Source organism: Doryrhamphus excisus, chromosome 15 (genome assembly GCF_030265055.1).
Source record: "Doryrhamphus excisus isolate RoL2022-K1 chromosome 15, RoL_Dexc_1.0, whole genome shotgun sequence".
In the NCBI taxonomy this organism is placed as follows: domain Eukaryota; kingdom Metazoa; phylum Chordata; class Actinopteri; order Syngnathiformes; family Syngnathidae; genus Doryrhamphus; species Doryrhamphus excisus.
Genome location: NC_080480.1, coordinates 17,847,480 through 17,868,307, shown reverse-complemented (window position 1 = coordinate 17,868,307; position 20,828 = coordinate 17,847,480). Strand labels below are relative to the sequence as shown.

General features: G+C 50.9%; 4 protein-coding genes across 7 annotated transcripts in view; 3 read left to right on the top strand and 1 right to left on the bottom strand.

The window, feature by feature from the left end:
* Positions 1 to 341: 341 nt before the first annotated feature.
* LOC131102909 (ras-related protein Rab-40C) lies at positions 342 to 7,032 on the top strand. Its single transcript, XM_058048592.1, has 6 exons — positions 342 to 495; positions 2,738 to 2,798; positions 3,372 to 3,432; positions 3,514 to 3,591; positions 3,674 to 3,896; positions 3,963 to 7,032. The coding sequence occupies exons 1-6, from the start codon at positions 354 to 356 to the stop codon at positions 4,235 to 4,237; spliced, it is 840 nt and encodes a 279-aa protein (XP_057904575.1). The 5' UTR covers positions 342 to 353; the 3' UTR covers positions 4,238 to 7,032.
* A 741-nt stretch (positions 7,033 to 7,773) lies between these two features.
* On the top strand, positions 7,774 to 11,776 carry eif3d (eukaryotic translation initiation factor 3, subunit D). Of its 2 annotated transcripts, XR_009119498.1 has the most exons (16): positions 7,774 to 7,935; positions 8,642 to 8,767; positions 8,846 to 8,891; positions 8,964 to 9,100; positions 9,181 to 9,266; positions 9,327 to 9,399; positions 9,475 to 9,596; positions 9,663 to 9,795; positions 10,085 to 10,232; positions 10,324 to 10,454; positions 10,541 to 10,756; positions 10,942 to 11,084; positions 11,179 to 11,371; positions 11,446 to 11,539; positions 11,612 to 11,684; positions 11,735 to 11,776. XR_009119498.1 is itself a non-coding variant. In XM_058048494.1 (15 exons), the coding sequence occupies exons 2-15, from the start codon at positions 8,645 to 8,647 to the stop codon at positions 11,623 to 11,625; spliced, it is 1,659 nt and encodes a 552-aa protein (XP_057904477.1). In that variant the 5' UTR covers positions 7,774 to 7,935; positions 8,642 to 8,644; the 3' UTR covers positions 11,626 to 11,776. The 2 variants fall into 2 exon arrangements, 1 of the variants encoding a protein (XP_057904477.1); XM_058048494.1 differs by having other exon boundaries at positions 11,612 to 11,776.
* apol (apolipoprotein L) overlaps positions 11,615 to 20,828 on the bottom strand; it is a 37,234-nt gene continuing 28,020 nt past the window's right edge. Inside the window, exons 1-5 of one of the 3 annotated variants that reach the window (XM_058048495.1) lie at positions 15,598 to 15,743; positions 14,433 to 14,599; positions 13,198 to 13,743; positions 13,010 to 13,126; positions 11,615 to 12,947 (exon numbers count right to left, since the gene is read on the bottom strand). In XM_058048495.1, the coding sequence (XP_057904478.1) occupies positions 12,020 to 12,947; positions 13,010 to 13,126; positions 13,198 to 13,743; positions 14,433 to 14,446 (1,605 nt within the window). In that variant the 5' untranslated portion in view covers positions 14,447 to 14,599; positions 15,598 to 15,743 and the 3' untranslated portion in view covers positions 11,615 to 12,019. Of the gene's footprint in view, positions 12,948 to 13,009; positions 13,127 to 13,197; positions 13,744 to 14,432; positions 14,600 to 15,597; positions 15,744 to 20,828 lie in introns of those variants that run through there. The other 2 variants (XM_058048496.1, XM_058048498.1) reach the window with 2 other exon arrangements.
* cacng2a (calcium channel, voltage-dependent, gamma subunit 2a) overlaps positions 15,272 to 20,828 on the top strand; it is a 36,833-nt gene continuing 31,276 nt past the window's right edge. Inside the window, exon 1 of the mRNA XM_058048576.1 lies at positions 15,272 to 16,530. Coding sequence (XP_057904559.1) covers positions 16,305 to 16,530 — 226 coding nt within the window. The 5' untranslated portion in view covers positions 15,272 to 16,304. The remainder of the gene's footprint in view (positions 16,531 to 20,828) is intronic.

The window sequence follows — 20,828 nt, the reverse complement described above, 5'->3', positions numbered from 1 at the left end:
ACTCCAGTCAACAAAAGCAAGTTGTTACGGCCAGTATGATTTATTTAATGATGATTTTTATTACACACAAGTCCCATTGAAGCGTTCCAAATATAGCTTGTTTAGATCCCAGGCAAGTACTGCTAGATAATTCCTAGTTTGTCTTTGTCTGGAGTTGTCATCCCAGGTGAATTGTTGCTCTCCCAGTCTAGTTGTTGACATATGACACTGGGCTGTGCAGCCGGCAGGTACCAGCCCCCATAAACATCTTTATTATGGAGCAGGCTAGCTTGTGTCTTTATGTCCAACTTGACATTCCCTCATCATCACCATCACCATCATCATCTTGTCTGCAGGGCTCCATGTGAGAGGCCATGGGCAGTCAGGGCAGCCCGGTGAAGAGCTACGACTACCTCCTCAAGTTCCTCCTGGTGGGGGACAGTGACGTGGGCAAAGGGGAGATCCTGGACAGCCTCCAGGACGGCTCGGCCGAGTCCCCGTACGCTTACAGCAGCGGTGAGTGCGTCCCGTCTCGGGCCTTGAGCTCGTCCTGTTGTCATCGTGCTTGCTCATCACAAACGTCATGAGTTTACAAGCTGCCGAGAACAACACAAGGAGTTTCTTCACTGCCTTTAAACACACACACAGACACACACACACAGCTTTCACGTGAATATATGGATGGACATTGTTGCCAGGACAACCGAGCCAGTCAGTCCAGGTTTTTCCATGACCTCATCAGTGGACAAGACAACACAGCGTCATGTTTTGTAGCGGGTGTGAAGGTGAAGGTGTACACATTTGATTCAATAAGCATATTTTTGCTAATAAAACACCAAATTCAAGCACAAAGCCACATGAATTATTAATGAATGGTTTGGAAAACCGTGTTAGAAACTGGAAGAGCCAAGCGGCCAGGGACGCTTGCATTGATGATATAATGCACGACAGAGTCAGCTGCGGCGTGGGCGTATGAGGCGTGCTCAGAAGCAGGGTTACCATTCAAATGTAATGCAGCCTGGTACCCCCCCCCCCCCCCCCATCAGTAAGTGCATGTGTGGGAAACACAGCTCATGGCATGAGGGAAAATAAACAAAGTGAGGAAGCTGTCCTTGTTGTTGCCAGAGAGCTTCAGCGTCTTCATGAATTATGAAGCTCACACAAAGTCTTGGTGTCCTTTGTGGCCTTTTATTTACTTTGCCTCCAAAGTAAATATTTGAAGAAGAACAAATCAGCACAGGGGGAAGAAGTTTGTCGTTGGTTGTGGAGGCCTGATCGGTGCTGCACAGCTCACGCCGCGTGTTTCCTCACCACCTCCGCTTGTCCTTCTCACCTGTCGTCATCGCCATCAAAAGAGACCCAGTAGGATTTGTAAAGAAGCGTGTTTGATTGGCCACACCTCCCTGTGCGCTGCGGCTGGCGTTTTGTGTTGCAGAAGAAGCGTGGATCGCAGAAGAACATCATGTTCTCTCCGCCTGGAATAGAAGCCGAGCGTTCAGAGCAGCTATCGATCATCCAGCGAGGGCCCCGTCGGCAGCCAGAGCCAAGGAGGCACTGTCTCTCCCTCCCTCGCTCTTCATCTTTGCAATGAAATTAGCTCAGCACTTTAGCTCAGTGGAGGCTTCATGAGAGAACGCTGATGTTGTTATTAGCCAGGACGTGTTGATTGCCTGCACTCTTCTTCATCTTTGATAACGTGCGGTGGATGGAAGACACGGCGTAGAAGCGTATCGATTCATTAGAAGTATTCTCTGATTTGAGGAGCATAAGTGGCTCATCATGGAATGCCCCCCCCCCCCCCCCCCCCCCTCAATGTGGCTTTCACTCTCACTCCTGGAGCTGCTGCTCAGAAAGTGAAATCATCATTCAACTCCCAGTCGCTTCAGTCGTTGGGCCCGAGGACGTTTCCCACACTGCGTGAAAAGCACAGGAACCAGTTGAGAAGATCCAAGGGAGCATGTCCGGACATGAGGGGGCAGGTGTAGTCAGACGGGTTTGGCCGCCCGAGGCAGAGCGCTGCCACCTTCTTTGCCGAAAATGTTACACACGTGTTACGACTCAGAAGACAATGAAGGCGGTATGGGACCTGCTAGCTTCTGGTTGGACGACTTTGAGCTACACCATTTAATTATCTGTTAATTGGGGGGGGGGGGTGAGATGACACCATCGGTGAGGGAGTGATGATCAAACCGCCGCATTGCAAAGGACGGCTGCACTCACTAAATATTGTGGCTGAGTTGGCCACACTGAACCCTCGTGCTACGTTTCCTTCTTCTTCTGGTGTGTATGAGGTGTGTTAAGAAGCAGAGTTAGGACGCCATCTACCGTACAGAGCTCCCGTTCCAGTGTGTTTATGATTGATGGCCGACAGGTAGCGCCAAATCTATTTGTGGCGGGCTGGGAGACGGTCTGTCAATCAAATACTCAGCAGTAGTACTCACCAAAGGCCTGGTGGACTTTAATAATGAGATGATCCAGAGACACAAACTGGGCTTTAAGTCCATCCCTGAAGAGCAGCATGGTGTTGTGGATGTTGTACGCTTCTGTGAAAGATCACCAGAGCTTAAACATTCATTGCCCTCATCAATATTTCAGATCTTGCCTATTTTATTTCTCTTGCCGTCATCCGCTCTTCATCTCCACCATCTCATCGTAACCCTTTGCAGCGCAGAGCGGCTCGGTTTTGTGGATTCTGTCTTTGTGAGTTCAAGGAAACGTTAACCGCCGCTAACGCTCATCTCTTTTTTTGTCGGTGCAGGCATCGACTACAAGACCACCACCATTCTTCTGGACGGGCGGAGGGTGAAGCTGGAGCTTTGGTGAGTGACGACGCTTGCAGCATGAGTGGATGTCGGGGGACACAAGGGATCCGCGTACATAAGGAAGCCTGTGTTGTTGCTCCGCGAGATGCTGCACATCATCGCGGAGCGTGAGGCGTGTTTAGCGGAAGTGGGGCAAGTGCAGAGCCAGCGCCTGTTTCTCTCCCCTGGGGGGGGGGGGGGTGTTCAGGGCCCGATCCTTTTTATTTATGCTGCATCAGGCTTTCCTCCTCCGCCGCCTCACGCTTCTTTTTTGTCCTATTTTCTTCTCGCTCGCTCTCTTCCCACCATCGTGTTGCCGCTGCCCGTGTTCGTGTCATGACTCATCTCACTCCGATGGAGGTGGTTAAGCGGGGGACGTGTTCCTCCGGGATCCTCGGCTCGGCATCAGATTTACCTCAATGCACAGATTGTAACGGGCTAAACACTAAATGCCCCCCCTCCCATTCCGGCCATTTCACGACCTGCTCTTAAACACATCATAATGGGACCGCCTGTGAATGTCTGTGGTTCCAACTCCGTACAGTAGATGGCACCCTAACTCTGCTTCCTCGCGGTCTTCTCCTTCTTCAGGGACACGTCGGGACAGGGGAGGTTCTGCACCATCTTTCGCTCCTACTCCCGAGGGGCTCAGGTGAGCACCACTCGACCGAAAAGCCGGGACACCCCGGTGTTCCTAAGGTTGTAGGTTCTATTGCGGTCTTCCTTCCTGCAGGGCATCCTGCTCGTGTACGACATCACCAACCGCTGGTCGTTTGACGGCATCGACAGGTGGATACGAGAGATCGACGAGGTGAGTTATTCCAGTTATTCGTTTGAATGCAATGAGCCCCTGAGGAGGGTTTTGATTGGTCCGTGTCCTCGTGCTGCATCAGCATGCTCCCGGCGTGCCTCGCATCCTGGTGGGAAACCGCTTGCACCTGGCCTTCAAGCGGCAGGTGCCCACCGAGCAGGCGCGGGCCTACGCCGAGAAGAACGGCATGACCTTCTTCGAAGTGAGCCCGCTCTGCAACTTCAACGTCATCGAGTCCTTCACGGAGCTGTCGCGCATCGTGCTGATGCGGCACGGCATGGAGAAGTTCTGGCGGCCCAACCGAGGTGCGTGGCAAGTCATGTCGATGTTTGTCCAGCGCCGCCGAGTCACCAAACGCTTCTGTTCTGCAGTCTTCAGCCTTCAGGACCTCTGCTGCCGCGCCATCGTGTCCTGCACGCCTGTCCACCTCATCGACAAGCTCCCGCTTCCCGTGGCCATCAAGTCGCACCTCAAGTCCTTCTCCATGGCCAACGGCATGAACGCGGTCATGATGCACGGACGCTCCTACTCGCTGGCCAACCCGGCCGGCGGCTCCAAGGGCAACAGCCTGAAGCGGTCCAAGTCCATCCGCCCACCCCAGAGCCCCCCGCAAAACTGCACCCGCAATAACTGCAAGATCTCCTAACTTTCATTTTCCCCTCCGGACAATGACGAGACCACCGCGTGGCGTTTGCCAGGATGCACGAGGGCGTGACACGGAGGGAAGTAGCGCGTCCCTCCGACCTGACGGGCCGGAGATCAGGAATGATGGCGAACGGGATGAATGACGTGCTGCTCTCACGGCGAGCCAGAACACGCTAGAACCTTTCAGATACTACCTTGGGGGGGGCGCCCGGAGAGGAAGTGAAACGTCGGAGTGTCCCGATGCTACTTCACGCCTCAGACGACAAACTCCGGTCTTGTCCGCTTGTACAGACTACGCAACACTCGTCATGTTTCATCTTCTCTCTGGAACTCCAGAAGCTAAAAGTCCTCACACACACGAGCACAATCCACCGCTGCTTTGGTTTGGCCTTGACGGAAGCCCCGCCCCCGACTCCTCCTCCTCATGATAGTGGCTTTTTATTAGTTCTGACTAGCTAGTCATTTGCCACTTCCATTTTTTTTTCTTCTGCGCATCGCCGCCTACTTTCAAGTGGGATGCCTTGTTGCCATGGATACCGGCCACTGCTACAATACGTGACTCATCTCTGTCCCTCACACTTTGTGCTTTCCAGCTCGACACAAGTCCAGGAAAAACTGTTCTCTTGGTTTTTCTTTGCTGATCCCTTCATACACTTTAGCTTGCCTGCTACTACGAATACTGCTAATACTAATACTACTACTACTACCAGTACTGCTTGCACTGCGGACGCTTTTAGACAAAAGCAGCAAGGGTAAGCAAAGTTTGTCAGTTGTGGAACAAACAAGCAGCAGGAAGTTGTTCTGTGTGAGAAGCGGAGGTGTGTGTCGGCGTGTCAACAAAGCAGGGACGGGTTGCCAGACCGACGCAGGGACGCTCGGGAGTCGCGTGAAATGTTGCTCCTGTATTTATGTTCCTCTAAAACGGCCCCCGCATTATATTGACACTATTCTCCGCTCAACTCCCAACAATTACGAGCCCTGCTCGCCGGCTTTAAAGCACGGTCGTGATTACTTTGTCATTTGAAGACAATGTCGACCGCTTTCTGCTGTTTTTGTTCATCAACTCCCAGCCAGCCCGTCTGCATAGGAGTGCATCGCAGTGCGTTATTCGCCATTTGTTAAATGTTTATATTAGGGCGCCATGACTCATTTGCATTTAAACTGCCTTCGTCACGCCGTGGGTTCATGTGGGACAGCTGCAGCCCAGATGTTCCCACCAAGGTCATCCGTCTTCCAGGTACACCCGGCAGAGTATGGCAAGAAAATCAGAAAATGGCAAAAAGGCTCCATGCGGGAAACTGCAGATGTTGCATTTAGGTGTCATCTGCCGCATGGAAATGCGACGCCGCTGCTTTCATGCCGCGTCTTCTGATGCGCCCCGCCGCCTCCGCACGTCGTCCCCGCGATCCTCTGCTGCTGAATAATAGATGCTCCTCTCATAGATCTCAGGAGGGCCTCCATCAGCGCGCCGCAGCGCCTCCTCGCTCCTCTTTCATCCTTTCACTCCTCAGCATCCTCAGCCTCTTCTCTCTCTCTCTCTCTCTCTCGCTCACCACCATGTTTCCCGCTACGCCGCCTCTTGTTCTCACCTCCTTTCTCCACCAGATCCGTCTGCGCTTGTTTGTATTTCGGAGGCTCTGCTGGTTCCTCCATCATTAGGAGACCATGAGAACCTTTTTGATCTAATCCCAACTTTAGTCATGTTTATTTCTTGGAGGGCTAAATGGAAAAAACTACTATAATAATTGCTTCAAACACACGTTGCTTATTTATATCCCCAAATATTCTCCAAACTGCAGTCCTGTGGCTTGTGTGGTTCCGTTTTGGATCTGATCTGGCAAACAGGAAAAAAAAAAAAGACCAGACTATTTTTTTCCACAGGCTTTGGTGGATGTTTGCTCTTTATTTGATGTTTTGGCAGCGGGTCGCGTCGCCTCCCGCTGTAATCCGGTGCAGACCGCCTTGCTGGCTGGCACCTGGCAGCACCATCGCTTGTAGATGTTTGTAGCGACACTCCTGTGGGAATGTGTTTCCTTCCTTCCTGCCAGCCAGCCACTGCTTTTCCACTGGCCGCTCTCTGGCACGTGACCACACCCATCACGGCATCCGCACTTGGAAGTCCTTTTAGTTGTTTTATGTGGCGTGTGATTGGATTCCAATCAGGAATCTGGACTACGTCTATGACATAAGACTATGTAAACCACATACAACAGCAAATGTGTCGCTTACGGGGGTCTTTTGCACAAAAAGGGACATTTAATGTATATCAGCTTTTGTTTTCAGGAGCCTGCGGGTGAATTTTATGAACTTTACGAGCGTTGTCCAAATTTCAGAATGAATTTGAGTCGGCGCTGTCGCCAAGAATTCCAGAAGAGGTTTCCTCTCTGATGACGGCCAGGAAAAGTCTTGTCGTTGCTGACTCGTCGACTCCAAACATTTTGATTGTGTTTTCATCTTCATCTTGGACATCTTCTTCTCCTTGTGTCGAGACACTTTGTTTTCTCAATAATTTTCTTGCCAAGGAGACAAAGAAAGAAGATGTGCTTCGGCCTTCTGGCCGATGTAAAGGACCAGTGTTTGAGCATTGAGATTTATAACTGAGACTTGAGCAAGTAACACAAGTTAAACACTATTTTTGGGCCCAAAGCTGCTGAGGTGTGAATGTGTTTGTGCGTGTCTGAGAAATAAGCTTAATTGTTTGTTTTCCTTTTTTTTTTTTAAATTATTGATTGTACAGTTTCAATGCTGTGACTGTTTAAAGAGAGGCTTTTTCACAATAAAACCATTGAATGTTAAGATGTTGACCAGTCATTATTTGTAGATGTTACAGAGGTTGTAATCATCAAAAGTATGGTATGGTTTTATTGTATCAGAACAACTGGCACCGAACATACATGGTTATATATGCTGATGGTCAAAAGGTAGTAGGAAAAAGTGGCGTTTATGTCATGTTTACACTATTTCACTCCGTTTTGTCATTGCATTTTTTCCCACATATAGCTCACTTCCTTAGAAAAGAAGGAAGGTATTTATTCAGAAAAATGAATAAATAAAATAAGTGAATAATAAGAAAATAATAAGTTAGAATATACAAATACATGTTGTGATGGATAAGTTAAAATAAGTGGGGAGATGAAAATAATAAGTCAAGTTTATTTATATAGCTATGTAGCCCTTAATCACAGAAGAGCAACAATGGACAATCAATGACAACAACATCCCCTGATCTGACCCTGGACCCCCCCCGAAAAGGTGGATCACCTCTTAAATAAATATATAAATGCTGGAATAAAACTTTTGATTTAATTGCAAGCGTTAGTTACATCCAAAAAACCCTTAAAATAATAAAAATTCTGAAAATACATGGTATTTCATGTATCTGTTCAAAACAATAAGGATTAGTCGCCCTCTTGTGGTCTTTATGTGACGTTGCAGTTACACGTTCGACGCCGACAATTAACTTGAATTGTACTTTACCAACAGCAAATAATCACGACTATAGTATTCTATAAACGTACTTTACATACGCGACATTATTCGCTAGTTACATCCAGTTGTGCTTACGACACTTTACGACAGGAACCACAACCAGCTGTACGGCAGTCAGCGACTTCCTTTCACGCGGGCCCCCTGTCCGCGTTTATACTCTAAGAACACCGGTCGGTTTGTAAATCTTTCCACCGTGTCACATCGGTCACGGTAAGTACACGGCGTGCCTTGTAAATGCATTTAAAAACGTGTCTTTTTATATAACTTAACGAAAGTTATGATACTGTAAGTAGCTTATTTGCTAGACAGTTAGCTTCGCGGAGGCAGCGCGGCCAAGCTGGCGTGATGACTGGCCTTACCGCTAGCAGCGTTAGCATTAGCTCAATTTGCCCGCTTGTAGGGCCTTCCCCTCTCAAACACTATCATGTACCAGTTATTGTAAATATGTGTATAACATTTTAACGCTGTTACATCACACCTTCTTATCCCCGTCAAACTTTCTCAATTGGTGAATTATGTATGAGATGAACATTAAACTGACGCTAGCTAACTCTTAGCAATTGTCAGCTGGGGCCGCTCCCAGTTGAAGTTTTGTCACATCTTAACATTTTTCTAAACACTGTCACCTATTAATCATGTCATCTACGGTGGACGCCAGTATAGCGACCAGACCGGTGTGATTACTACGGCGTTTAGTTAGTTTAGACCAGGTAGCAACTACAGATGTTAACCCTAGCTGCTCGTCGAGGGGTCCATGATGACTAGCCCACTGCGCAAGCTGATCAGTGCCTTTCCTTTGGAGGGCACTGCTGGAGACGACAGTGCTGATCGATGCCTGAGACCCCGCGTAGCAACGTGCAATGCATCACCGGAAGATTCTATTGTTTAACATCCATGTGGTTGAATCCCGTTAAAGGTCATGGCAAAGTTCCACGCCCCTGTGATCCAGGACAACCCGTCCGGATGGGGTCCATGCGCCGTGCCAGAGAAGTTTAAGGACATGCCCTACCAGCCATTCAGTAAAGGAGACCGTTTGGGAAAGGTCGGTTTGGTCACATGACACGCCGTCGGTGTTTGTTTGATGTTTGATGTTTCAATCACTGTGTTGTCTGTTTGTCAGGTGGCCGACTGGACAGGAGCAACGTACCAGGACAAGAGATACACAAGTGAGTGAGGTGGATGACAAAGTGTTCACTACGCTGGACCGCTTACTGACATTATGTGACGCGCGTCCACAGACAAGTACTCCTCTCAGTTTGGTGGCGGAAGTCAGTACGCTTACTTCCACGAGGAGGACGAGGCCAGCTTCCAGCTGGTGGACACGGCCAAGATGCAGAAGACAGCCTACCAGAGGAACCGCATGAGGTTTGCTCAGGTAAGAACGTGTGAGCAGCGACACGATCCAGGAGGGTTCTGTTGTCGTTCCTTCACACGGGATTGTGTTTGCTCCGACAGAGGAACCTGCGCAGGGACAAAGACCGCAGGAATCTGACGCAGTTCAACATGCAGACGCTTCCGAAGAGTGCCAAGCAAAAGGAGAGGTGAGCCTCAAATCTGCCAGACCTAGTTCTCGTTTGGCGACTCACGTCTCGTCTTTCCAGGGATCGAATGCGCCTGCAGAAGAAGTTCCAGAAGCAGTTTGGCGTCCGTCAGAAGTGGGACCAGAAATCCCAGGTGCCAAACGAAGTCACTCAGCTCAGATGTTACATGATGAAAATGGTTGTAGTCCAACAATGTTCCTCCTTCCAGGCTCAGCTGAAGCCCAGAGATTCCTCCGTGGAGGTGCGCAGCGACTGGGAGGTGAAGGAGGAGATGGACTTCCCCAGGCTCATGAAGATGCGATACATGGAAGTGGCCGATCCCGTCGACATGTAAGCCCTCCACCGTCAATTGAGAGACTCCACCAGCTCACGCCGCTCTTTCCCATCGTGTTCCAGCGAGTGCTGCGGGGCTTTGGAGTACTACGACAAGGCCTTCGACCGCATCACCACTCGCAATGAAAAGCAGCTGAAGAGCATCAAGAGGATCTTCCACACGGTCACCACCACCGACGACCCCGTCATCCGTAAGGTACGACACACACGCACGTTCATACCCGTGGCCAATGACATAACTTCATCTACATTTTATTTACTTTCATACTTTATTTGAATGTGAAGAGTTTTAGGTCTGGGCCTCAGGCTCTGCTGTTTGTAGTTTGGAGTTCATATTTGCTTAGCAAGCTGTTCAGTAGTCATTCAACCGTGCATCCATTTATACTTTCTGCCATTTCATATCATTCATATCAATTTGTAAGAAGAACTAGCCTGTAATTGTTAGTGTTTCCATCTTCTTTTGGATGTGTTGTTGTGGCGTCCAGCTGGCAAAGACTCAGGGCAACGTGTTCGCCACCGACGCCATCTTGGCCACGCTGATGTGCTGCACGCGCTCCGTCAACTCCTGGGACATCATCGTGCAGCGAGTCGGCAACAAGCTGTTCTTTGACAAGAGAGACAACTCTGACTTTGGTGAGTCGTGCGAGCGTCACGGGACCACCCGGCCCCGTTTTGCGTGCCACTGCTTGACGTGTTGGCATCCGGCCCGCCGCCGCCGCCGCAGATCTGCTGACTGTGAGCGAGACCGCCAACGAGCCACCGCAGGATGAGGGCAACTCCTTCAACTCCCCCCGTAACCTGGCGATGGAGGCCACCTACATCAACCACAACTTCAGCCAGCAGTGCTTACGCATGGTGAGCGCGCGCGCCGCCTCCGCTTGCACGTTGGCCACATGTTCGGTCACATGACACGAGGGCGGACGTGTTTGTATTGACACCAGGGTGGCGAGCGCTACAAGTTCCCCAACACCAACCCCTTTGTGGAGGAGGACATGGACAGGAGCGAGGTGGCGTCCGTCGCTTACAGGTACCGCCACTGGAAGCTGGGCGAAGACATCGACCTGATTGTCCGCTGTGAACACGACGGCGTGATGATCGGCGCCAACGGGGAAGTGTCCTTCATCAACGTCAAGACCCTCAACGAGTGGGACTCCAGGGTAAGCACAAAGTCAGGCAAAGTGCCACGCAAGCGTAAAAAGAAGCGATGCAGTGCCAATCATATAGAAGTGTGTACTGGTAGAGCGAGGTAGGCGGGCGTGGGCGTGATGGCGTCTGAGTGTAGTAACGAGGAAGTCGCCGATATGATGATGAAGATGACTGAGCCAGCTGTCTCCCCTGACAGTACTGTAACGGCGTGGACTGGCGCCAGAAGCTGGACTCCCAGAGGGGAGCGGTCCTGGCCACCGAGCTGAAGAACAACAGCTACAAGCTGGCCCGCTGGACCTGCTGCGCCATGCTGGCCGGGTCCGAATACCTCAAGCTGGGGTGAGGACTCGTTCGCGCTCGCAATTGAAGAAAATAACCATTGGCATCCACCTCAAGTCTTGATGATGCCGTCGCCCCCCCCCCCAACCCGCAGGTACGTGTCCCGCTACCACGTGAAGGACTCTGCGCGTCACGTGGTCCTGGGCACCCAGCAGTTCAAGCCCAACGAGTTCGCCAGCCAGATCAACCTGAGCATGGAGAACGCCTGGGGCATCCTGCGCTGCGTCATCGACATCTGCCGCAAGCTGGACGAGGGCAAGTACCTCATCCTCAAGGACCCCAACAAGGTCAGTACGCACCGCCCATCGCCGCGCGGGACGGCGTCGCAGCCGGCGCTCACCGCTTCTCTTTGGGCCCGCAGCAAGTCATTCGGGTCTACAGTCTCCCTGACGGGACCTTCAGCTCCGATGAAGAGGAGGAGGAAGAGGAGGATGAAGAGGACGAGGAAGAAGAAGGTGAGCTGCTATGTGGTTGCAGGCCAACACGTCGCCATGGAGACTGACAAGAATCTTTGCTTTTCATTCTAGATGAAGAAAACTGAAACGGGTGTTGTGGCGACCAAACGACCTGACACACACACACACACACACACACACACACTCTCACACACACACTCACACACACTCGCACACTCGCACACACACACACACACACACACACACACACACAAACTCAATAAAGCGATAATTGGCTCCCAGCTGTCTTATTTAATGTTCTTGCGTCACCCGGACAACAGGAAGTGAGATAATTTAGGCAAGCCGCTCCTGAACCTGAAAGTCTCCTTGTGAGTAAACACTGCAGGCGAGCGTAGAAGTTCTCCAAACGCACGCTACCTTTCGTGGTGCGTCAGCGCCACAGTTTGAGCTCTGCTAGTGTTTGTGCGACTTTGGTGTTTGTTTGACATCGTGTGAGGACATCAGATCTCCACGTGGTTGCTACTGAATGACACACTGGTGTCCGTCTTCCTGTTTGTCGTTCTGGTAAACTTCTACCTCCATGGCAGCCTGGTTCTTCTCAAGGCACAGCATCCCTTGGACCAGAGAGTCGGAGATCCTCTGCCAGGAGTCCATCTCGGAGCGCCACAGGGCGGTCCTGGCTCGGATGAAACGGGAGACGTCGGTGTGGCATCCTTTCACCAGAGCGATGCTGTTCATGCAGATGATGAAGACGTCGAGGCCGACGAAGATCCCGTTCAGCGGGATGAGGCCGGCCTTGGCCGTGCGTAACGCCAGCAGGGAACTTCTAGCAGCTGTCTGGCTCACTCTCTGGACATCTGCCACCATCTTGTGGACGTTTCGGAAAGCTTTTCCGCCCTGGACCACCACCTTGCCGATCCTTCTGACCACCTGGTTGCTGTTGAGCATCTTGGTGGAGGTGGCGTCCGCGTGCAGAGATACGCTTTCCTGGCAAAGAACCGCCCTGACGGCCACATCCAGCCGACCCGCTTCCCTGGTGGCCTCGTCCAGACGCTGCACGTCCTGCATGAAGCTCTCAAACATCTCACCGGCTTGGTTCTTGTGTTTCTGGTTGATGGTGAAGTCTGTGGCGGAGACCACAACGCAGCTGGTGAAGGCGGAGAGCCCGAGACCCAGCGCCACCATGCTGAGAATCAGAGATGCTCCGCCAGAAGCGGGCGACAAGGCGAGACCCACAATGGACAGCACGCCGCTGACCACGCCCACCGAGCTCCCCGCCACGCTGGAGATTCTTTTAGCTTTGTTCATCTTGACCAGATCCGAGGCGCTCTGGTCTAGTTGGTCCAGAAGCTCCAGCATCCTGGAACGTCGCTGGCTGAACTCCATGACGAAGCGACGGCTGGCGGCGTCCTGCAGCATGAAGACCAGCCGGAAGTTTGCGTCCTTCCTGGAGAGGAAAACATGGAGAAGGTGTGGAACCCACCTGCCAGCAGGGCGGAGGAGCATTACCTGATGTCCTCACAGGTGTTGATGTGATGAAGCATCCTGTCGTCTGCAGGCAGGTCCACGTGGAGCTCCACGCCAAGGTCTGATGCAGCTTTCATGGCCATGTTGAGGCAGAACTTGCTGGAAGACATGGAAGCAGACGCTTGGACGGACACCTAACATGGATGAGAAGGTGCTGAAGCAACATTTACCTTTCATTGAGCAGGAGACACATGTTGAGCGTGGTCTGGATGTATTTGTCCAGCATGTAGGTCAGCACCTGCACGTTGTCCAGCTTGGGCAAGAAGAAGACCTTGGCATCTCTCCTGAACTCCATGCCGAGCGGGCAAGCCTGGCGGGCGGCGCCGATGGCGAGCTCCACGTGGCGGCAGGTGACGCCTTCGGGCAGCTTGAACACCTCATCCAGGAAGACGTGCGGCGTGGTGACCGCCAGCCTCTCCACCGCCTCCACGAAGCCGTCGAGCTCCTCCAGGCCGAGCAGGACCTTCTGCAGCACCTCCTCCAGCTCCTCCTCCAGCGCGGCTCGCCTTCTCTCCGACGCCATCTTGCTCTTCACGTAGGCCAACACGTCCTTGCTCAGCTTCAGGTCCACTCTCTTGCTGATGTCAATCATGGCCTTTAACTCGCTGTCACGCCTCAGGGTCCACCCGGAGAGGCCCGCGCAGAACCGTCCCACGGTGGCCATGTGGACCAGCGTCTCCGAGGCATAGCGGGTCAAGGCCTCCTGCAGGGGAGCTCTGGAAGACATTCGGCAACATCTCAGCTAGCAGGAGAAACCGTTTGATGGTGCTGATGCCTTTTTTTTTACTGGAGTCCAACAGGGACGTGTGCTGTGTCCTCCAATGTTTGTCATCAAGGTTCGTCACATTTGCTTCTATTTTATACTTGAAATACTTGCTGACATTTTCTGTTTCTCTAAAGCCCACAGTGACGTCTGTGGAAGGAACGAAGGACCAGCCTTGGAATAGACGCACGTCCCAGCAAATGGTAATGAAGTCATCATACCCAAGTCAATAATGGCCGACCGGGTTTAGAAAAGCGGACCTCATCATCATGAGAATTAGTCTCATGGTGTTTCGTGGTTGACTTTCGGCCCTCATCCCTTGGATGCGAACTACGATGCTTTATTGGCGCCTTTACAAAGACATAAAATACATTAGATCCACGCTTTTCCAAGCCGTCCCGGGACCATCACGGAGTAATTGACACGCCCATGAAAATGTATATTGCTCTACGTTTGACCTGTTTTATTACCTTTTTATACATTATTGATAACTTGGGGTGAATAAGATGCATTCTGTAGATAAAAATGCCTATTTGCAGCCCAAAAAATAGATACAAATACATTTAATCCCAGTGTAAATGCATCCTGGTCTTAATCAGACTTGAACATGACACTGAAACACATTGAAATGAGAGCCTTTACCTTGATGCATACATCTTTGCAGCGTGGATGTGTTGCTCTTGTCATCTCATGCTGGATATGAGCTTCAGTCAACTTGCAGGAGCTGAAAGCACTCTCACTAAGAACACCCTGCAGGGTGTGTGTGCACACGCAATGTGTAGACAGCGTCTCCACCCTCAACTCATCTTCTGGGAAAAAAAAAAAACCAAACAAAATGAACACCTGACCTGTGGTGATGATGTATAATATTATCACAGCTTCAAGAAGAGAGCTCCTACATGAGGGGTATGTAATGGCTGATGGATACTGTATGGCAGTGCAGGCGGACAAGTAAATAAATGTTTTTTCTATATAATGTATTTCTTAATTTGGAGGATTATATCTCAGTCCTAATTTAAAACAAAACAAATTTACTTCATAAACTATGACAGTTTGTCAAAATTTGAATTCAGAGCCTTTAATGCATTGTATTGGTATGCCATTGATTTAATGAGCCCGAATTAGTCAATGATTTCGCCATTGAGGCGCACAACGAAGGCTGTGATGACGACTTTCGGCCAGCAGAGGGCGACAGAGTCCAACGAAGCGAAATAGCGCGCTGTCCTTTCAGCACCACAATAGCCAAACTGTTAGTTTAGACGTCAAACATGACTGATGTTTTGTCTTTCAGGTCCCATGGACTCATCGGTCGAGGACACGTGACCCGGATGTCTCGGCGTGCGCGTGAAGCTCAGATTTGAATTGACTTGTTAAAAAAAAAACAAAAAAAAAAACAGTCATACGAGAGCAACAAGACGCGGGCAAATGCGCCAATCTCAACCACGGTAGTCAAAAGCGACCCCCCCCCCCCCCCACCGGCCCCGGCCCCGCCCCCTCCGCGCTCACAAAGCCAATTAATAATGTTGAGCATCTTGCCAGCAGAGAGCCACCATTGCTGCAGCGGAGACACGCACACGCGCACGCGCCGTGGCCCTCTTTAAAGCAGGCTGCAGACGGAGAGCCTCCACAGGACCTCCATGTGTCTCCATGCTGACAGCCTTTAGAGCGGCACAAGACGAAGAAGAGGAGGAAGAGGAGGAGGGAGAGAACAAGGGCTCCATCAACACTGGCGGGAACGTCCTGGTGGGATCGCGGATATTCCCGGGATATAGCCGGGAACGATAAGAGGAAGAAGAAGAAGACGCACCGACTCCTCGTCCTCCTCCTGGCCGCTCCATGTCGAGTGATGGTCGGCCTGCCTCGCTGGAAGCTCTCCGCCGCTTGTGGATCGTCGACGAGCGAAGCCGTGGTGAGCGCAGACCCCCACTCCCGGCGGAAAGCCACCCCCGGCTCTACCGGCTCTAGAGCTCCCTATGGAAACCGGGGATCAGAATTTTAGGAAAAAGCGAAATCCCGTCGGTTCATTGAGTTCTTCTCGTTTCCTCAGTGAGATCCAAGCTTGCCGTTTTTGCCTTGAGCTCCATGTTAGCCGCTCGCTGGTTCCATTGGGCCTGCCGGGACTTGATGACTGATTTATTGGGGGTTCTTGCGGTCCGCCGGAGCGACGAACAGGTTGGCCGCTCCTCGTCAGAGCCGCTTCGCTTTCACTCTTTCGGGCTGCAGAGGAGGACACGACAGAGGCCCTCCTCCTCCTCCTCCTCCTTCTTCTTCTTCTTCTTCTTCTTCTCCTCCTGCACATTCTGAGCTGCCGTCCTCCTCCTCCTCCGTCTCCTCGTTTTTTCTCTCCGTGGCGCTCCTCATCCAAACGCAACCATAAGGCTCCTGGCGCCTCCTCCGCCTCCTTCCTCCCTCTCCTTCCGCTCCGCTTTGGCCCGCTTTTTCGGCTTGCTGTGGTCCCGCAAATTTTCAAATATTTACTTCCTGTACATCAAGAGGAAAGGGGGTCCCCCTTTCATGGAGTGCGGCAACATGGGTCTGTTCGACCGCGGAGTGCAGATGCTGCTGACCACGGTGGGCGCCTTCGCGGCCTTCAGCCTCATGACCATCGCGGTGGGCACGGACTACTGGCTCTACTCCCGCGGGGTCTGCAGGAGCAAGTCCGTCAGCGACAACGACACCAGCAAGAAGAACGAGGAGGTCATGACTCACTCGGGCCTGTGGAGGACCTGCTGCCTGGAAGGTAGGACCGCCGCTGACCTTCTGGTTCTGCCTGAATGCGAGATACTTTTGGAGTACTCCAAACACGGTGATCCCCCTGAGATGTCAATCAAGGGATGTTTGGTGCTTCAAGAACTCGGTGGCGGTTTTTGGTGGTTGGTGGTTGATGGTTCAAACCACGGGGTGTCTCCTGCTGGGTGGCAGCGGCTTGGCTGCATTTTGGGGACAGTCCGGGTACAAAATGCTTTTTAAAATACATAAAACGGCTTAGTTTCTGTGGAAATATTTCCTGTTTCAAACTACCAGTGGGTGATTAAATATAATAAATACAATTGTCAAATATAGACATAAAAATAAGAGAAATAAGGATACAAAACACATTATGTCATAAGTTACATCAGTGCTGACAAGGCTAAAATATCTCATTCACAGTGAATTTTATAATTATTTAATATTATTAAATATATTTTACATTACATTATTTTTTAAAATTTAATTGTATTTTAATTTTGTTATTTATTTTAGTTTCTTATTAAGAAAGTGATGATTTTATTATTATTTTCTGTAATTATTTTATTTATAGTGGTAAAGTGTCGTATTAATAGTTGCAGATTGTAGCCCCGCCCCCTCTCTGCTGAACAATGGCGGCATCCACTCGTCTTTGTTGACATGTTTAGCCGCCATAACCACTTCCTGGTCCCGCTCCATGCTTGCATTCGCGTCACCGTCGAGCAGCAGCGTCGTCCTTAATTGCGACACAAACGACATCCTTCCAGGACGCAACCTGACGGTTTACGTAATGTTGTTACACTCGCGACAAAATAGAAGTCGTCACTTTGGGCTTGTGTGACCTTTAACCCTGAGCAGGAAGTTGTCCATCATGGTGACCGACTCGGTGGTTCTCTTCGCTTCCTCCTCCTCAGGAAGTTGTCGCTTTAATCATGAGAGCATTCTTTTTTCACACACACTCACAAAGTGTGTGCTGTGTCAGTAAATATTGTGACAGCGTCCCCAAGACTCATCCCTCCTGCTACATCTTCTTCTTTATGAATGAAACACTGGCCTGTTTTAAAGGAAAAGTCACCATTTTGGAATTTTGCCCATCATCTCCAATCCTTACACGTCTTTCTCTTGTTTGGGTCTTCTAAAGATATGTTAGCGGTTAGCATGTCGTAGCAGGTACATTCATGATAGCCTTCCTGTGCATCGATTTCCCATAGCAACATAGAAAGGAAGGCTACATAGCCTCCAAAACAAAAAGCTCCAATATGTAGCGCTACTTTTGGCTAGTGTCTGCTGAAGCTAGCCAGCTACGCTAGTAGCATAGTTCTTGAACGTAACAATGTAGCTTGGTTCATACGCAGCTCACTTATGGAAATGACATCTCTATCTGTTTTTATATCTTTAGAACATACAGAAAAGAGGAAGACGTGTGTTCACGTCTCACCTAAGGATTGTGGATGACGGGCGAAATCCCCCTAAAAGTGCACGTTTCCTTTCAAGGCACGTGAACGTTCCCGCATTGTAAAGGTGACGCATGTTTCTCACCTCAGCATCCTTGGCCCGATTCATGTCAGCCGTCTTGTTTAAGTCTCGCATCCATCATTGTGGTCCGCGTCGTGCTTGGCGAGCTGAGCTTCCTGAGGCGTCAGAGGCAGGTCACAACGTTTTGGGAGAGGCGGGTGAAGGTGTAGAGCGACCTTACCTGGCAACGTCACCTTCCCGCTTCCTGCCGCTGTGACCCGGGGCGGCGTGTTTCATCCCCGCCAGTCGTGTTGTTGTGCAGAGAACAAATCAATAGCGCTCTCGTGTCAGCACACAGCGTGAGGCCGCCAGGCACACGCCACCAGCTAGCGTAGCATTTCAGAGACCGGAACGTTAGCGGCTCCTAAGATGCGCCTCAGACAGCTCAGTTGTTCTTTCCCACCGAGGACTCGTCTACTTCGTTACGATGCCCAAGATGCACGGCGTCGCGTGCAGCTAGCATCTGGATGCGACTTCATTGTTCGCTGCTGCTGGTGCTGCTAAACAGGAAGCTAAATAGCTAGTCAACCACAAGTCTGGTGGCTCGCTGTCAAGGGGAACCCATTCTTTCACGATCTTTTTCAATAATTCCATCAGTACTCTTCAATAAGTACACTATACTATATCCATGTGTACTCCATCTGTCTTCAGTCACCTTCTTCTTCTCTCCTTTTTAATGCTGATTTGCAACCACTCCATGGAACTCCTCTCCGTTTGTCACCACTTTTTCTAGCTCGCCTGCTTCAACTCGCCCTTCTCTTTCTCGACGTCGCCATCTTGGTGACGGTACCCTGCCTTCTAGGGATGGCAAGTTTGAGTCTGCTGTTCTTTTGGGCTCACTCCGTTCATGCCGTTGTTCGATGGCACAAATGTGCCCAGGTGCTGGAAGCGATGCACAGAGTGAACTCTCATCCTGTCTGTTTGGGGACAAGAGTCGAGGAAAACAGACGCACGTGGAAATATGCTAAGGTTGGCCGAATTAGCTACTTGGTTTTCATTTATTGTTTGATTCATTCATCCATTTATTATCGTATTATTGTTTTTTTTATTAGGCCTAGTGCTCACCACACATTGTTTTTCCAAATAAGAAATGTTAATCTCGTAGCATCTTGGACACGCCTACTGAGTATCAAATTTGGACCGGATTCCGCCCCAAAAAATCAACATTAGACACAAAAACAAAATTAGACACAAAAATCCAAAGTGAGTCCGTTTCGTTGGCCAAACGACCCATCAGTACTCGCCATCGTCAGCCATTTGCGTACTCCTCAGTGCGAACACACTTATGCACCGAAAAGACCGAGTACGACCACGAGTGTGCATTTGTGCAGTGAAAAGCCCAAACGCAAGTACTCGAGCGCGCCAAGCGAGCACAGCGTGAGCGTCAGCCGTCATGTGCGGAGCCAGCCGATGTTTGCAACGTCAGGCCTGAAGAGTTTGAAGCGGCTTAAAGAGGCTCTCGTCGTCGTCGTCGTCGCCGCCGCCGCGCACATAATGCAACCTTCGCTACAATGCAGGTGTAATTACCCGCCCGTGTCGTGGCGCTCTCTCTCTCTGCGTTCCACTCCAACGCTCGCGTCCCAAAGCTGCGGAGAGACGGCAACGAGACCCCGTGGTGAATGATAATGAAGTAGCAACCCTTCTTACTCGCCTTCCGCTAGCAAAGAGACGACATGGACGCTCTTCTGGTGATGATCGTTATTATTGCCGTCACCAGCAACAGTAACTTTGCTATCAAATAAGGAGAAAAGATGAAGATGTTGACGACGGCTTGGAAGTGGGTGTCGGTAGCGAGCGTGGCCACAAAGCGGCCCGCCAGCCGGGTCAGCGAAGGTGGCCATTGCAGTAAGCAAATGTGTTTTGCACGGAGATAAGTTAGCTGGCGTCAGCGGCAGGAGGAAGTGTTCTCACGGCGGTCTCTTCGCACGCTCGCTCAAACGCCCTCCGGAGAGATCCGCGCGTGTTCGCCGCTAAAGCAAAGAGCGGCGACAGAGATGTTCCCGCCTCTGCTAAACACTCTTAGCACCTAGCAGGGGAGAGCGGCGTGGCGCACCGAGCTGCGCCGAGGAGGCGGAGGCGGGCGTGGGGCCCGGGGGCTGCTGTGGTCAGCGGGGGATGACGCCGAGAGGGGCCGCCTGACAGATGGAGGCGAGGGCTGAGGGCGGAGAGGAGGAGGAGGAAGGGAGGAAGGGGGGGCAGGTCCGCCCTTTCGGTCGTGTTAGCGAGGATGAAGGTGATCCGGTCCAGATGGCTTAGCGTCGCCGCTCGTCCCCGGGTGCGAGGCGGCTTCTGTTCTCACGGGCCGCTTCATCTTCATGATGGTCTTTATTATTCTACGCTATCTTATCTTATAGTTTATTGTATTACTGCCTCTTGTTGGGGTGGGGGGTCAGTCGCACTCCATGACCATTGGCTTAGCTTATGCTGCACAATCGGTACAACAAAACGAAGTCAATTACACTAGGCACCCCCCAAATCGCCATCTTGGCTCCGTAGCAGAAGGGGCGGGGCTAAGCGGAGTGGCTGCAGTTCACCTTTAAAAAGGAGAGTAGTCATCAACGACGGTAACGATTTGGTACAGTACTACACAATGTACATAGTATCCGTATTTAAGTATGCCATTTGGAGCACAGTATGTGTGTCGGTTGGTGTACTTGTGTACTTACACTTGGTCTTTTCAGTGCATAAGTAAGATCACACTAAGAAGTACCACAAAATGCAGTACACAGTCAGTACGTCAATATTGCACTAGTTAGTCTACTATATTGCATAGCAGATGGGGCGGGACTACCAAAA